Genomic DNA, 15,446 nt, shown 5'->3' on the forward strand with positions numbered 1-15,446 from the left:
TTTGGGATTTCTGGGATTTGCAGGATTTTGGGGGATTTTTGGGATTTCTGGGATTTGCAGGATTTTGGGGGATTTTTAGGGATTTTTAGGGATTTTTTGGATTTCTGGGGTTTGCAGAATTTTTGGGATTTTTAGGGATTTTTGGGATTTCTTGGATTTGCAGGATTTTGGGGATTTTTAGGGATTTTTGGGATTTCTGGGATTTGCAGGATTTTTGACCCCCCTGTCTCCCCCCAGGTCTCCGCCTCCATGGAAGCAGCTCCAGCACCCCCAAAAAAAAAATCCCAGGAGAGAGGAGGGAACGACCCCCAACCCCCCCCCCCCGACAGCCCCGGGGACCCCAAAAAAACTTTGGGAAATTTTAGGAGCTGGTTTGGGAATTCGGGGCTGGAATTCCTGGCAGGTAAGGAAGGATAAACCGAGCCCCTCCCCCCTCCCCCCGGGCAGGGAATTCCTGTGGGATGGGGGGGAGGGGAAGGGCTGGAGACCCCCAGGGAACTCGGGGGTCCCCGAGCTTGGATCCTGCTCCGGAGGATCTGAATTCCCTGGGATTGTGATCAGGAGATCCCATGGATTGATCCCAGGGACTGAGATCCTGAAACCCCATGGATTGATCCCATGGATTGATCCCATGGATTGATCCCAGGGATTGATCCCATGGATGTGATCCTGAAATCCCATGGATTGATCCCAGGGATTGTGGAGATCCCATGGATTGATCCCAGGGATTGTGATCCTGAGATCCCATGGATTGATCCCATGGATTGATCCCATGGATTGATCCCATGGATTGAGATCCCATGGATTGATCCCATGGATTGTGATCCCATGGATTGATCCCATGGATTGTGATCCTGAGATCCCATGGATGAGATCCCAGGAATTGTGGAGATCCCATAGATTGTGATCCCATGGATGTGATCCCAGGAATTGTGATCCTGAAATCCCATGGATGTGATCCCAGGAATTGTGGAGATCCCATGGATGTGATCCCATGGATGTGATCCCAGGAATTGTGATCCTGAGATCCCATGGATTGATCCCATGGATTGATCCCAGGGATTGTAAAGATCCCATGGATTGAGATCCCATGGATTGATCCCATGGATTGAGATCCCATGGATTGTGAAGATCCCATGGATTGTGGAGATCCCATAGACTGAAATCCCATGGATGTGATCCCATGGATTGTGGAGATCCCATGAATTTTGTTCCCATGGATTGATCCCATGGATTGTGGTGATCCCATGAATTGTGATCCTGAAATCCCATGGATGTGATCCCATGGACTGAAATCCCACAGATTTGATCCCAGGGATTGTGATCTGGAGATCCCATGGATGAGATCCAATGGATGTGATCCCACGGATTGTGGAGATCCCATGGATTGAGATCCCAAGAATTTCGATCCTGAAATCCCATGGATGTGATCCCATGGATTGTGGTGATCCCATAGATTGTATTTGTTCCCATGGATGTGATCCCATTGATTTTATTCCCATGGATGTGATCTCGTGGATTGTGTTTGTTCCCAGGGATTGTGATCCAGAGATTCCATGGATGTGATCCCAAGAATTGAGATCCCAAGGATTGTGATCCTGAAATCCCATGGATGTGATCCCATAGATTTTGTCCCCATGGATTGAGATCCCAAGAATTGAGATCCCATGGATTGTGGTGATCCCATGGATGAACACGAGGATTTTGTGGGGATTTTGTGGGATTTTGTGGGGATTTTGTGGGGATTTTGTGGGATTTTGTGGGATTTTGGGGGGATTTTGAGGGGATTTTGTGGGATTTTGGGATTATTGACCCCCCCCAGTCTCTCCTGCCCCTCCAAGCCCTCCCTGCTGGAATCTCCCAATTCCTTGGGATTGATGGGAAATCGAGGCTGGGCACGGACCCGCTGGGATTTTGGGGAATTTTGGGGCCGTTTTGGGAACTCTCAGGGGGGTTTGGGCTCTTTTTTGGGGGGGCGGGGAAAGGAAATTTTGGGGTGCCCAAAACGACCCCAAGAAATCCCAGGGGGAATTTTTCGGGGGCACCTCCCTGGGCTGAGCCGTTTTTATTGGAATCAGGAAAAAAAAAAAAAAAAAATTAAAAAAAATCAGGATTTTTTTTGCAGAAAAAGCAAAAAAAAAAAAAAAAAAAAATCCCATTCCAGGGAAGTTGAACCCCCAAATATTCCATGGGGGAGGAGTTCAGCTGTGAGCAGATTTGGGGCCCAAAATGATTTTTTTCTACCCAAATTCCCGATTTTTTACGTGCAGTGGGAGCGGATTCCCAGCTCCGAGGAGTCGAGTGCAGCCTTCAAAAAAAATCTGGAGATGCTTAAAAAAAATAATAATTAAAAAAAAAATCAAAATTTTGTTAAAAACGGGGCTGTGGTGAATCCGTTCGGTGCCTGGAGGGGTGGATTTTACAGCTGGGAAATTCGGGAATTAAAAAAAAAAATCTTCTTTGAAAATAAAAAAAAAAATTAAAATAATAAAGGGTGAAAACCTGTCTGTGGAGTGAGACTCCGGCTTCCAAGAGAAATTTAAAAAAAAAAAATAATAAATAAATAAAAGGTGAAATATATTTTTAAAAATATATTTTCAAGTATTTTGGTGTGTCTTGTTGTTTTTTTGGTTTTTTTTTTTTTAAATCCCTGCCTTTTAAATGAGAAAAAAAATCCCTTAAAATGAAAAAAAAAACTCTTAAAATGAGAAAAAAGAAACTTAAAATGAGAAAAAAAACACCTTAAAATGAGAAAAAAAACCCCTTAAAATGATAAAAAAAAACTTAAAATGAGTAAAAAAAATACCCTAAAATGAGCAAAATGTCTACTGACCCTTCTGACCCTTTTTTGGGGGGAGAAAAGCCCCTAAAAATTCCGTGTACGGTGAATTCCTGCTGGTAAAATCCATGAGGATGGAGCTTGGGGGGTCCCCCCCAATTTTTTTTTTAAATCCCCGAGTCCCCCCCCCCCTTGGCCAACACGAAAACTTTTAATTCTTCCAAAAGCTTTTTTTTTTTTTTTTAAATATCTCTTTTTTTTTTTTTTTTAAGTTTTTGGTTTTCTTTTGTTTTCTTTTGTTTTCTTTTTTTTTTTTTTTTACAAAATCTCCTTCTCCCCCTCCCTCCTCCCTCCCCCAGCTCAGCCAGGGTTTTGTGTCCCCTCCGTGTCCCCAAAATCCCCCCCCGGGCGAAAAAAAACCAAACAAAAAAACCAACCAAACGAAATAAAAACATAAAACACCCTCGGGATGCAGGGAAATGGGGAAAAAAAATGGGAAATTGGGATGGAGCAGGGATGGATCCCGGAATTTTCTGGGAAAAAGGAGCCGGGATGGATCTGGGAATTCCTTGGGAAAAGGAGCCGGGATGGATCCCGGAATTTTCTGGGAAAAGGAGCCGGGATGAGCCGGGATCCATCCCGGAATTTTCTGGGGAAAAGGAGCTGGGATCGATCCCGGAATTCCTCGGGAACAGGGGCCGGGATGAGCCGGGATCGATCTGGGAATTCCTCGGGAAAAGGAGCCGGGACGAGCCGGGATGGATCCCGGAATTCCTCGGGAACAGGAGCCGGGATGGATCCCGGAATTCCCTCGGGAAAAGGAGCCGGGATGAGCCGGGATCGATCCCGGAATTCCCTCGGGAAAAGGGGCCGGGATGAGCCGGGGTCACCTCGGGGTCCACGGTGCAAATCTGAGCCCGGGGAGGGGGCGGGAGGGACCCCCGGGCACTGCCCGAGCTCCGAAATTCCTCGGGAAGCTCCAAATCCTCCTCGGGACGCTCCGAATTTTCCTCGGGAATCCAAATCCTCCTTGGGACTCCCCGAATTTTCCTCTTTTCGCTCCGAATTTCCCTCGGGACGCTCCGAATTTTCCTCGAGATGCTCCAAATTTTGCTGGGGACGCTCCAAATCCTCCTTGGGACTCTCCGAATTTTTCTCAGGATGCTCCGAATTTCCTCGGGACGCTCCAAATTTTTCTCAGAACGCTCCGAATTTTCCGAATTTTCCTCATTTCGCTCCGAATTTTCCTCATTTCGCTCCGAATTTCCCTCGGGACTCCCCGAATTTCCCTCCCCGCCAGCTCCCGGTCCCATCCCGGTGTCCCAGCAGGGCTCGGGGGTCCAGGGAAGTTTTGGGGAGACCCCGGGATGCTCCCCCCGGCTTTGGGGGGACCCCAGGGTGGTCCCGAGTGTCCATCCCAAAATCCGGCACTTCCCGGTGAGGAGAGTCCGGGGATCGGGGGGGGGTCTGGGGGGGTTTCACCCTTCCCGAGGGGGTCCCAAAATTGAGGGGAGGGGGGGGGGACACTCGGGGGTCTCCGCGGTCCCGCTGGGTGCGGGAATGTCCCTGCCAGGAGTCCAGAGCGAGGGGGACAAACGGGACCGACCCGGATCCGGCACCGCGTCACGGCTCCTCCTGCTCCATCGGCTCCTCGTGCGCCCTGCGGGGGGACCGCGACAACGAGAGGGGACAAATCAGGGACAGGAGGGGACAAATGAGGGACAGGAGGGGACAAATGAGGGACAGGAGGGGACAAATCAGGGACGGGAGGGGACAAATCAGGGACGGGAGGGGACAAATCGGGGACAATGAGAGGGGACAAATGAGGGATGGGGACAACGGGAGGGGACAAATCAGGGACGGGAGGGGACAAATCAGGGACGGGAGGGGACAAATGAGGGACAGGAGGGGACAAATCAGGGACGGGAGGGGACAAATCAGGGACGGGAGGGGACAAATCGGGGACAATGAGAGGGGACAAATGAGGGATGGGGACAACGGGAGGGGACAAATCAGGGACGGGAGGGGACAAATCAGGGATGGGAGGGGACAAATCAGGGACAGGAGGGGACAAATGAGGGACGGGAGGGGACAAATGAGGGATGGGGACAACGGGAGGGGACAAATCAGGGATGGGGACAATGAGAGGGGACAAATCAGGGATGGGGACAAAGGGAGGGGACAAATCAGGGACGGGGACAAATCAGGGACGGGAGGGGACAAATCAGGGACGGGGACAATGAGAGGGGACAAATCAGGGAACAAATCAGGGACCCTGGGACAGGGACAGCGACAAAAGGGAGGGGACACGAGGGGACCCTGCTGGCAGGAAAATTTGGGTTGGCTTTTATTCGGGAAGAATGAAATTCCAGAATGGGATCCCAGTACCCAGAATGGGATTCCCAGTACCCAGCACAGAATTCCCAGTACCCAGAATGGAATTCCCAGTACCCAGCACAGAATTCCCAGTACCCAGACCGGGATCCCAGTTCCCAGAATGGAATTCCCAGTTCCCAGAATGGGATCCCAGTCCCCAGCACAGAATTCCCAGTCCCCAGAATGGGATCCCAGTTCCCAGAATGGGATCCCAGTCCCCAGAATGGAATTCCCAGTTCCCAGAATGGGATCCCAGTACCCAGAATGGATTCCCAGTTCCCAGAATGGGATTCCCAGTCCCCAGAATGGAATTCCCAGTTCCCAGAATGGGATCCCAGTACCCAGAATGGAATTCCCAGTTCCCAGAATGGGATCCCAGTCCCCAGAATGGATTCCCAGTCCCTAGCACAGAATTCCCATGAGCTCATCCAAGTCCCGACCCCCAGACCCTCCCCCAGGCTTTGGGGGGGGGGGGGGGGGGGACACGGCCCTGCCCCGCCGCCCCCTCCCCCAGCACGGGACGGCCCCCCAGGGGTGTCACCTCTTGTCCCCCATGACGGCCACCGAGAGGGACGCCAGGGCTGTCACCGTCTCCACCTCGTCGGCCTCGTGGTGCTGAGCCTCGAGGAACGAGCAGCCGAGCTTGGAGGCGAAACGCTGCACGGCCACCCAGTATTTACCTGTGGGGACAGGGGACACGGGACATGGGGACACGGGGACACGGGGACATGGGGACATGGGGACACGGGCATGGGGACAGCGACAGGGGACACGGGCATGGGGACACGGGCATGGGGACACGGGGACACGGGCATGGGGACACGGGGACACGGGCATGGGGACAGGGGCATGGGGACACGGGCATGGGGACACGGGGACATGGGGACATGGGGACACGGGCATGGGGACAGGGGACACGGGCATGGGGACACGGGCATGGGGACACGGGGACACGGGGACATGGGGACATGGGGACACGGGCATGGGGACACGGGGACACGGGCATGGGGACAGGGGCATGGGGACACGGGCATGGGGACACAGGGACATGGGGACATGGGGACACGGGCATGGGGACACGGGCATGGGGACACGGGGACAGGGGACACGGGGACATGGGGACACGGGCATGGGGACACGGGGACATGGGGACACGGGGACATGGGGACAGGGGACAGGGGACATGGGGACACGGGCATGGGGACACGGGGACACGGGGACATGGGGACACGGGCATGGGGACACGGGCATGGGGACATGGGGACACGGGCATGGGGACATGGGGACACGGGCATGGGGACACGGGCATGGGGACACGGGGACACGGGACATGGGGACATGGGGACACGGGCATGGGGACACGGGGACATGGGGACACGGGGACATGGGGACAGGGGACAGGGGACATGGGGACACGGGCATGGGGACACGGGGACATGGGGACAGGGGACAGGGGACATGGGGACACGGGGACATGGGGACACGGGCATGGGGACACGGGCATGGGGACATGGGGACACGGGCATGGGGACATGGGGACACGGGCATGGGGACATGGGGACACGGGCATGGGGACACGGGCATGGGGACACGGGGACACGGGACATGGGGACACGGGCATGGGGACATGGGGACAGGGGACAGGGACACGGGCATGGGGACAGGGGGACACGGGCTAGGGGATAGGGCGACAGGGGACAGGGACACGGGACAGGGGGACAGGGGCTAGGGGACAGGGACAGGGGGGCAGGGGACACGGGCTGAGGGACAGGGGGACAGGGATAGCCCAGGACAGGGATGTCCCAGGTTCGGGGTCTCCCGGGTTTGGGATTTCCCAGGTTTGGGGTGTCCCGGGTTTGGGGTGTCCCGGGTTTGGGGTGTCCCGGGTTTGGGGTGTCCCGGGTTTCTGGGCTCCTCTTGCAGTGGATGCACACTTGAGGCACCTCCTCCCGTGAGGATGATGATGATGATGATGATGATGATGATGATGGGAACCCCCCAGGATCTTTGGGGACCCCCCAGGATTTTAGGTCCCCCCAGCCCCCGCCATGATGATGATGATGATAATGATGATGATGATGATGATGATGATGATGATGACGATGATGGGACCCCCCAGGATTTTAGGTCCCCCCAGCCCCCCCGTTCCCAGCACTCACTCTGGACCTGGATCACGGCCTCCAGCGAGCGCACGGCGTTGGCGTTGGGCTTGAGCCGGACACTGTCCTCGGGGAGGGGCTCCAGCTGGACAGGGGGACACGGGGACATGGGGACACTGGGGACACTGCGGGGCATTGGGGGACGTGGGGACATTGGGGGGCATTGGGGGATACTGGGGACATTGGGGACACTGGGGACGTGGGGACACTGGGGACACTGGGGACAATGGGGACACTGGGGGTGACACTGGGGACACTGGGGACACTGGGGACACTGCGGGGCATTGGGGGACACTGGGGACACTGGGGACATTGGGGGACGTGGGGACACTGGGGACACTGGGGGACATTGGGGACACGGGGACACTGGGGACATTGGGGGATATTGGGGACATTGGGGACATGGAGGACATTGGGGACACGGGGACACTGGGGACATTGGGGATATTGGGGACACGGGGACACTGGGGACATTGGGGGATATTGGGGACGTGGGGACATTGGGGACATGGGAGGCATTGGGAACACGGGGACATTTGGGACATTGGGGACATTGGGGACACGGGGGGCATTGGGGACACGCGGGGTGGTGACACTGGGGGTCACTGGGAGTCACAGGGCTGTGTGCCCAGCCTGGGCTGGTGGCCCTGGTGGCACTGGGGGTCACAGGGCTGTGTGCCCAGCCTGGGCTGGTGGCCCTGGTGGCCCTGGGGGTCACAGGGCTGTGTGCCCAGCCTGGGCTGGTGGCCCCAGCTCGGTGCCAGCCCAGGCCTGGCTCTCACCTCGTGGCCCAGCAGGGCGGCCACGCAGGCCTCGGATGCGTCACAAATGGCCGTGAGGTCGTGACCCCCCTCCAGGGCCAGCACCACGGCCCCCCCTGCCAGGCTCATCAGCTGCTTGGTCATGTAGCCAAAACCTGGGGGACAACCCCGCAGTGTCACCTCCCCCTGCCCCGATCCGACCCCAAAACCTCCTGTGGATCCCCCAAATCCAACCCCAAAACCTCCTGTGGATCCCCCAAATCCAGCCCCAAAACCTCCTGTGGATCCCCCAAATCCAGCCCCAAAACCTCCTCTGCTTCCCCCAAAACCTCCTGTGGTTCCCCCAAAATCCCGTGTGGTTCCCTTGGATCCAACCCCAAAATCTCCTCTGGTTCCTTTGGATCCAACCCCAAAACTTCATCTGGTTCCCCCAAATCCAATCCCAAAATCTCCTCTAGATCCCCTGGATCCAACCCCAAAACCTCCTGTGGTTCCCCCAAATCCAACCCCAAAATCTCCTGGTTTTTCCCCAAAATCTCCTGGTTTTTTCCCCAAAATCCTCTCCCAAAATCTCCTCTAGGTTCCTCTGGATCTAACCCCAAAATCTCCTGTGGCTCCCCCAAAAATTTCCTTCCTGGTGGTCCCAGTCCGGGTGGTTTGGGGTCACCCCAGCCCAAATGGGGCCACCCCACCCCAAATATGGGACACCCCACCCCAAATATGGGTCACCCCAGCCCAAATGGGGTCACCCCAGCCCGGGCCACCCCCTTACACTTGGCAGAGACTTTGTAGCCCCCCAGGGGTGGGGGGTGGCCCTCGGCGGCGTCGAACCCGGCCGAGACCAGAACCAGGTCCGGGCAGAACTCGTGAGCGATCGGCATCACCACGGTCCTGGGATGGCAACGGGGAAAGGGGATGGGAATGGGGTCAGATCATATGGGAATGGGAATGGGGAAATGGGAATGGGAATGGGGTCAGATCATATGGGAATGGGAATGGGGAAATGGGAATGGGAATGGGAATGGGAATGGGGTCAGATCATATGGGAATGGGGAAATGGGGTCAGATCATATGGGAATGGGAATGGGGAAATGGGAATGGGGATGGGGATGGGGTCAGATCATATGGGAATGGGAATGGGGAAATGGGAATGGGGATGGGAATGGGGTCAGATCATATGGGAATGGGAATGGGGAAATGGGAATGGGAATGGGGTCAGATCATATGGGGGAATGGGAATGGGAATGGGGATGGGGATGGGGTCAGATCCATGTGGGGGAATGGGAATGGGGTCAGATCATATGGGGGAATGGGAATGGGGTCAGATCATATGGGGGAATGGGAATGGGAATGGGGTCAGATCATATGGGGGAATGGGAATGGGGAAATGGGAATGGGGTCAGATCATATGGGGGAATGGGAAAATGGGAAAATGGGAATGGGAATGGGGTCAGATCATATGGGGGAATGGGAAAATGGGAATGGGGATGGGGATGGGGTCAGATCCATGTGGGGGAATGGGAAAATGGGAATGGGAATGGGAATGGGAATGGGAATGGGAATGGGAATGGGGTCAGATCCATGTGGGGGAATGGGAATGGGGTCAGATCATATTGGGGAATGGGAAAATGGGAATAGGAATGGGAATGGGGTCAGATCCATGTGGGGGAATGGGAAAATGGGGTCAGATCATATGGGGGAATGGGGAATGGGAATGGGGTCAGATCCATGTGGGGGAATGGAGATGGGGAATGGGAATGGGGTCAGTGGGGGGAGTGGGGTCAGATGAACTTGGGGAAAAGGGAAAAGGGGATGGGGAATGGGGTCAGACACATTTGGGGAAAGGGGGACGGGATATGGGGTCAGTACCTGAAGGCTGCCAGGTACTCGGGGTCCCCCATGGGGGGGTCGAGCCCCCCAGCCCAGGCCACGTTGACGTTGAAGCCCTCGCCGGGGCCAGCGCCCACCTGGGGGGGGCAAGGACGGGGTGAGACCGGGAGGGGTTCGGGGGTCCCAGCCCCGTTTGGGGGTCCCAATTCCCCGCCCTTTGTCCCCAGTGTCCCCTTCCCCCACAGTGTCCTGCTGTCCCCAGTGTCCCCTGTGTCCCCATTGTCCCCTGTGTCCCCCCACAGGGTCCTGCTGTCCCCATTGTCCCCTGTGTCCCCATTGTCCCCAGTGTCCTGCTGTCCCCATTGTCCCCTCCCCAGTGTCCTGCTGTCCCCAGTGTCCCCATTGTCCCCTGTCCCCAGTGTCCCGCTGTCCCCAGTGTCCCGCTGTCCCCAGTGTCCCCATTGTCCCCTGTCCCCAGTGTCCCGCTGTCCCCAGTGTCCCGCTGTCCCCTGTGTCCCCATTGTCCCCTGTCCCCATTGTCCCCTGTCCCCAGTGTCCCCATTGTCCCCTCCCCATTGTCCCCATTGTCCCCAGTGTCCCCAGTGTCCCCAGTGTCCCCTCCCCATTGTCCCCACTGTCCCCAGTGTCCCCATTCTCCTGCTGTCCCCATTGTCCCCAGTGTCCCCAGTGTCCCGCTGTCCCCAGTGTCCCCAGTGTCCCCATTGTCCCCTCCCCAGTGTCCCCACTGTCCCCAGTGTCCCCTCCCCATTGTCCCCAGTGTCCCCATTGTCCCCTCCCACCTCATCGGCGGCTCCGCTGCCCGGGAAGAAATTCCCGTGGTCGTGGCGGTGCAGGGAGATGTAGAGAACCTCGGGGTCCCGGTAGAAAATCTGCTGGGTCCCGTTGCCGTGGTGAACGTCCTGCAGGGATTTCGGCACCTCTGGGGTGACCCCAAAACCTCACAGAGCCCGAACAAGCCGGGTCTGGGTCCCCCCAGAGCAGGAGCTGCTGCTGCTGCCCCACCCCTGGGAGCGTCACCTCCCCCTGCCCAAATCCAGCCCCAAAATCTCCCGTGGTTCCCTCAAATCCAGCCCAAAAATTTCCTGTGGTTCCCTCAAATCCAACCCAAAAATCTCCCGTGGTTCCCTCAAATCCAGCCCAAAAATCTCCCGTGGTTCCCTCAAATCCAACCCAAAAACCTCCCGTGGTTCCCTCAAATCCAACCCAAAAATCTCCTGGGGTTCCCTCAAATCCAACCCAAAAAATCTCCTGTGGTTCTCCCAGATCCAACCCCAAAATCTCCTGTCCAGGCCCTGGGGGGCTCCTGGGGACAGGGAGGACACTCTGGGGACACCCTAGGGACACCCTGGGGACAGGGGGGACACTCTGAGGACACTCTGGGGACATTGGGGACATGCTGGTGACACCCTGGTGACACCCTGGTGACATTCTGGTGACACTGGTGACACTTTGGTCACACTCTGGGCACTCTGGTGACACCCTGGGGACAGGGGTGACACTCTGGGGACACTCTCAGGATACTCTGGGCACTCTGGGGACACTCTGGTGACACTCCGGGCACTCTGGTGACACTCTGGTGACACTCTGGTGACACCCTGGTGACACCCTGGTGACACTTTGGTGACACTCTGGTGACACGGCCACTCACCCAGTCCACGATGAGGATCTTGCCCAGGTTCCCCCTCTGCTGCAGCTGCCGGGCAGCGACGGCCACGGAGTTAAAGAAACAAAATCCCCTGGAAAAGTGGGGAGGGGTCACCCCCGGACCACCCCCCCGGCCCGGGCTGGGACAGGGGGGGCTCTGCGGGGGGATGTGGGGTGGGTTTGGGGGGGTTTAGAGGCGGGGGGGGATTTGGGGAGCACTTGGGGATGGTTTTGGGGTGGGTGTGGGGTGGTTTTTGGGGTGGGTTTGGGGTGGTTTAGAGGCAGGGGGGTGGTTTGTGGTGGTTTTGAGTCGGGGGAGATTTGGGGGTGGTTTTGGGGTGGGTGTGGGGTGGTTTTTGGGGTGGGTTTGAGTCGGGGTGGTTTTGGGGTGGTTTAGACGCAGGGGGGATTTGGGGGGCATTTGGGGGTGTTTTTGGGGTGGGTTTGGGGTGGGTTTCCGGTGGGTTTAGGGTGGTTTTGGGGTGGGTTTAGGGTGTTTTTGGGGTGTTTTTGGGGTGGTTTTGGGGTGGGTTTTGGGGCTCCCCAGGTGCCTCCTCCTTACATGGCCGTGGAAGGATCCGCGTGGTGTCCGGGCGGCCTCACCACAGCAAAACCGTTCTGGGGACAGAGAGAGGCCAGGGGTGACAGCTGGCACTGCCAGGGTGACACCGAGCCCACCCCGTGTCCCCAGGGTCACACCGAGCCCACCCTGTGTCCCCAGGGTCACACCGAGCCCACCCTGTGTCCCCTGGGTGACACCGAGCCCACCCCCTGTCCCCAGGGTCACACCGAGCCCACCCCGTGTCCCCTGGGTGACACCGAGCCCACCCCGTGTCCCCAGGGTCACACCGAGCCCACCCCCTGTCCCCAGGGTCACACAGCCACAAGCCCTGAGACCCCCAACCATGGGGTGACACCACCCTGGGACCCCACCCATGGGGGTGACACCGCCCTGGGACCCTCAGGAGTGAGGTGACACCACTCTGGGACCCTCAGCCATGGGGGTGACACCGTCCTGGGACCCCACCCATGGGGGTGACACAGCCCTGGGACCCTCAGCCATGGGGGTGACATCACCCTGGGACCCCCCCGTACCTTGAGCTCCCTGGTGGCCACCTTGAAGGCCAGCTCGGTGACACTGCCAGCGGCCCAGCGGGCAGCGTTGGACGAGTGCAGCTCGTTCCAGATGGTGTCACTGTCCACCTGGGGGAGGGGACACTGCTCAGAGAGGGGACAGCGCCAGGGGACACCTCGGGGACCAGGGGACACCTCGGGGACCAGGGGACACCGCGTCATGGGGACACCTCGATCACCAAAGGACATCTTGGTGATGGGGACACTGCTCAGAGGGGACACAGCACCAGGGGACACCTCGGGGACCAGGGGACACCTCGGTGATGGGGACACTGCACCAGGGGACACCTCGGTGACCAAGGGACATTTCGGTCATCAGGGGCCACCTCGGTGACGAGGGGACACTTCTGTCACCGCAGCCACCAGGGTCCGGTGTCCTGTGCCGCCCCCATCCCCCTCCTTTACCTTGATTTGATTTGATTTGATTCGTTTAATCAAACGCTTGCTTTGATCAGCGCCACGTCAGAGGCGGAAACCCCCAAAATTCCTCCTCAGGTGTGGCCAGGTGTGGCCAGGTGTGGCCAGGTGTGGCCAGGTGTGAGGTGGCCGTGCCCGGGGGGGGGCAGAGTGGGGGAGGGGAGGAGGCAGAGCAGGGAAAGCAGAGCTGGGAGCCAGCGGGGACAGGAACAGAACCGGGACAGGAACAGAACCGGGACAGGAACAGAACCGGGACCGGCAGCGGTGAGAGCGGCGGGACAGCCCCGTCCTGCAAGAGAGACAGACAGGGGGACAGGGACAGGGGGACAGGGGGACAGGGACAGGGGGACAGGGGGACAGGGACAGGGATGGGGACAGGGGGACAGGGACACAGGGACAGGGAAAGGGACAGAGAGGGGACAGGGACAGAGGAAACAGGGATAGGGGACAGAGGGACAAGGACAGAGAAAGGGACAGGGACAGAGAAGAAGGCAGTGAATGCAGAGAATCCAGGACGGAAAGCTGAGAATGGAAAGTGGGAAGAGAAGGGACGAGCCTCTGTCCCCGTGTCACTGCTGTCCCTGTCACCTCTGTCCCCGTGTCACTGCTGTCCCTGTCACTGCTGTCCGTGTGTCACTGCTGTCCCTGTCATTGCTGTCCCTGTCACTGCTGTCCCCGTGTCACTGTTGTCCGTGTGTCATTATCCCAGGGTAATGACGGAGCACTGACCCCCCATTCCCAAAATCCAGGTCAAGGATGTAGCAGTGACCCCCAGCCCCCCAAAATCCGGGACAGAGATGGAGCAGTGACCTCAACCACCCCAAAATCCAGAGCAGGACCCAGAGCTCAACCCCACACCCCAAAATCCCGGATGGGGATGGAACAGTGACCCCACACCCCAAAATCCGGGATGGGGATGGAACAGTGACCCCACACCCCAAAATCCGGGATGGGGATGGAACAGTGACCCCAAACCCCAAAATCCGGGACAGGGATGGAGCAGTGACCCCACACCCCAAACTCAGATCACGGACTGAACACTGACCCTCCCCCCCCCCCCCCCCAAATCCGGCCAGCCCCAGCACTCACCCCCACCCCCCCGCAGGGCAGCATCACAAACGTCCTCTGCGACAGGATCCCTGTGGGGACAGAGGGGACAGTGGCGACATCAGTGGGGACAGTGGGGACAACAATGGGGACAGTGGGGACATCAGTGGGGACAGTGGGGACAATAATGGGGACAACAATGGGGACAGTGGGGACATCAGTGGGGACAGTGGCGACATCAGTGGGGACAACGGGAATAATGGGGACGGAATAATGGGGACATTCGGGACAATCATGGGGACATTGGGGACAATCATGGTGACAATAATGGGGACAATGGGGACAGTGGGAATAATGGGGACAATGGGGACAATAATGGTGACAATGGTGACCCAGGGGACAATAATGGTGACAATAACGGTGCCATTGGTGCCATTGGTGACACTGGTGACACCGGGGTGGCCCAGGGGACAATAACGGTGACAATGGTGACACTGGTGACACTGATGACAATCATGGTGACACTGGTGACAATAACGGTGCCAATGGTGACACTGGTGACCCAAGGGACAATAATGGTGACAATAATGGTGCCAGTGGTGACACTGGTGACATCGGTGGCCCAGGGGACAATAATGATGACAATAATGATGACAATAATGGTGACAATCATGGTGACAATGGTGACACTGATGACAATAACAGTGACACTGGTGACAATAACGGTGACAATAACGGTGCCAATGGTGACCCAGGGGACAATAATGGTGACAATAATGGTGCCATTGGTGACAGGTGGCCCAAGGGACAGTAATGGTGACAATAACGGTGACAATCATGGTGACAATGGTGACAATAACGGTGCCAATGGTGACACTGGTGGCCCAGGGGACAATGATGATGACAATAACGGTGCCAATAACGGTGCCAATGGTGACACTGGTGACAATAACGGTGACAATAACGGTGACACTGATGACAATAACGGTGCCAATGGTGACAATAACGGTGCCAGTGGTGACAATAACGGTGACAATAACGGTGACAATAACAGTGACACTGGTGACAATAACGGTGCCAATGGTGACAGTGGTGACAATAACGGTGACAGCGGTGGCCCAGTCCCCCCAGTCCGTGCCAGCCCCACCTGCCAGTTTGCCGTTGTCCAGTTTGAGGCGGCTCAGGGGGTTGGTGCCGTAGAGCAGCACGTGGCGCTCGCTGTGGACGCTCTGCAGCTCCTCCAGGGTGGCCTTGCGGCCCCGCAGGCACTGCCGGGAC

General features: G+C 57.5%; 2 protein-coding genes across 3 annotated transcripts in view; one reads left to right on the top strand and one right to left on the bottom strand.

Moving 5' to 3' along the window:
• The window catches only part of LOC106863129 (twist-related protein 2-like), an 8,519-nt gene extending 8,195 nt beyond the window's left edge, over positions 1-324 (top strand). Inside the window, exon 2 of the mRNA XM_088180836.1 lies at positions 238-324. The gene's annotated coding sequence lies outside the window, so the exon portion shown is untranslated. The remainder of the gene's footprint in view (positions 1-237) is intronic.
• HDAC7 (histone deacetylase 7) overlaps positions 1-15,446 on the bottom strand; it is a 55,285-nt gene that overhangs the window by 5,936 nt on the left and 33,903 nt on the right. Inside the window, exons 14-25 of one of the 2 annotated variants that reach the window (XM_088180758.1) lie at positions 15,316-15,436; positions 14,211-14,260; positions 12,666-12,773; positions 12,133-12,188; positions 11,575-11,662; positions 10,706-10,825; positions 9,945-10,042; positions 8,848-8,966; positions 8,097-8,230; positions 7,315-7,399; positions 5,697-5,835; positions 4,386-4,439 (exon numbers count right to left, since the gene is read on the bottom strand). In XM_088180758.1, the coding sequence (XP_088036884.1) occupies positions 4,403-4,439; positions 5,697-5,835; positions 7,315-7,399; positions 8,097-8,230; positions 8,848-8,966; positions 9,945-10,042; positions 10,706-10,825; positions 11,575-11,662; positions 12,133-12,188; positions 12,666-12,773; positions 14,211-14,260; positions 15,316-15,436 (1,155 nt within the window). In that variant the 3' untranslated portion in view covers positions 4,386-4,402. Of the gene's footprint in view, positions 1-3,669; positions 4,440-5,696; positions 5,836-7,314; positions 7,400-8,096; positions 8,231-8,847; positions 8,967-9,944; positions 10,043-10,705; positions 10,826-11,574; positions 11,663-12,132; positions 12,189-12,665; positions 12,774-14,210; positions 14,261-15,315; positions 15,437-15,446 lie in introns of those variants that run through there. The other variant, XM_088180757.1, reaches the window with a different exon arrangement.

The sequence above is a fragment of the Sturnus vulgaris genome, chromosome 30 (assembly GCF_052056855.1).
Source record: "Sturnus vulgaris isolate bStuVul1 chromosome 30, bStuVul1.hap1, whole genome shotgun sequence".
Classification (NCBI taxonomy): domain Eukaryota; kingdom Metazoa; phylum Chordata; class Aves; order Passeriformes; family Sturnidae; genus Sturnus; species Sturnus vulgaris.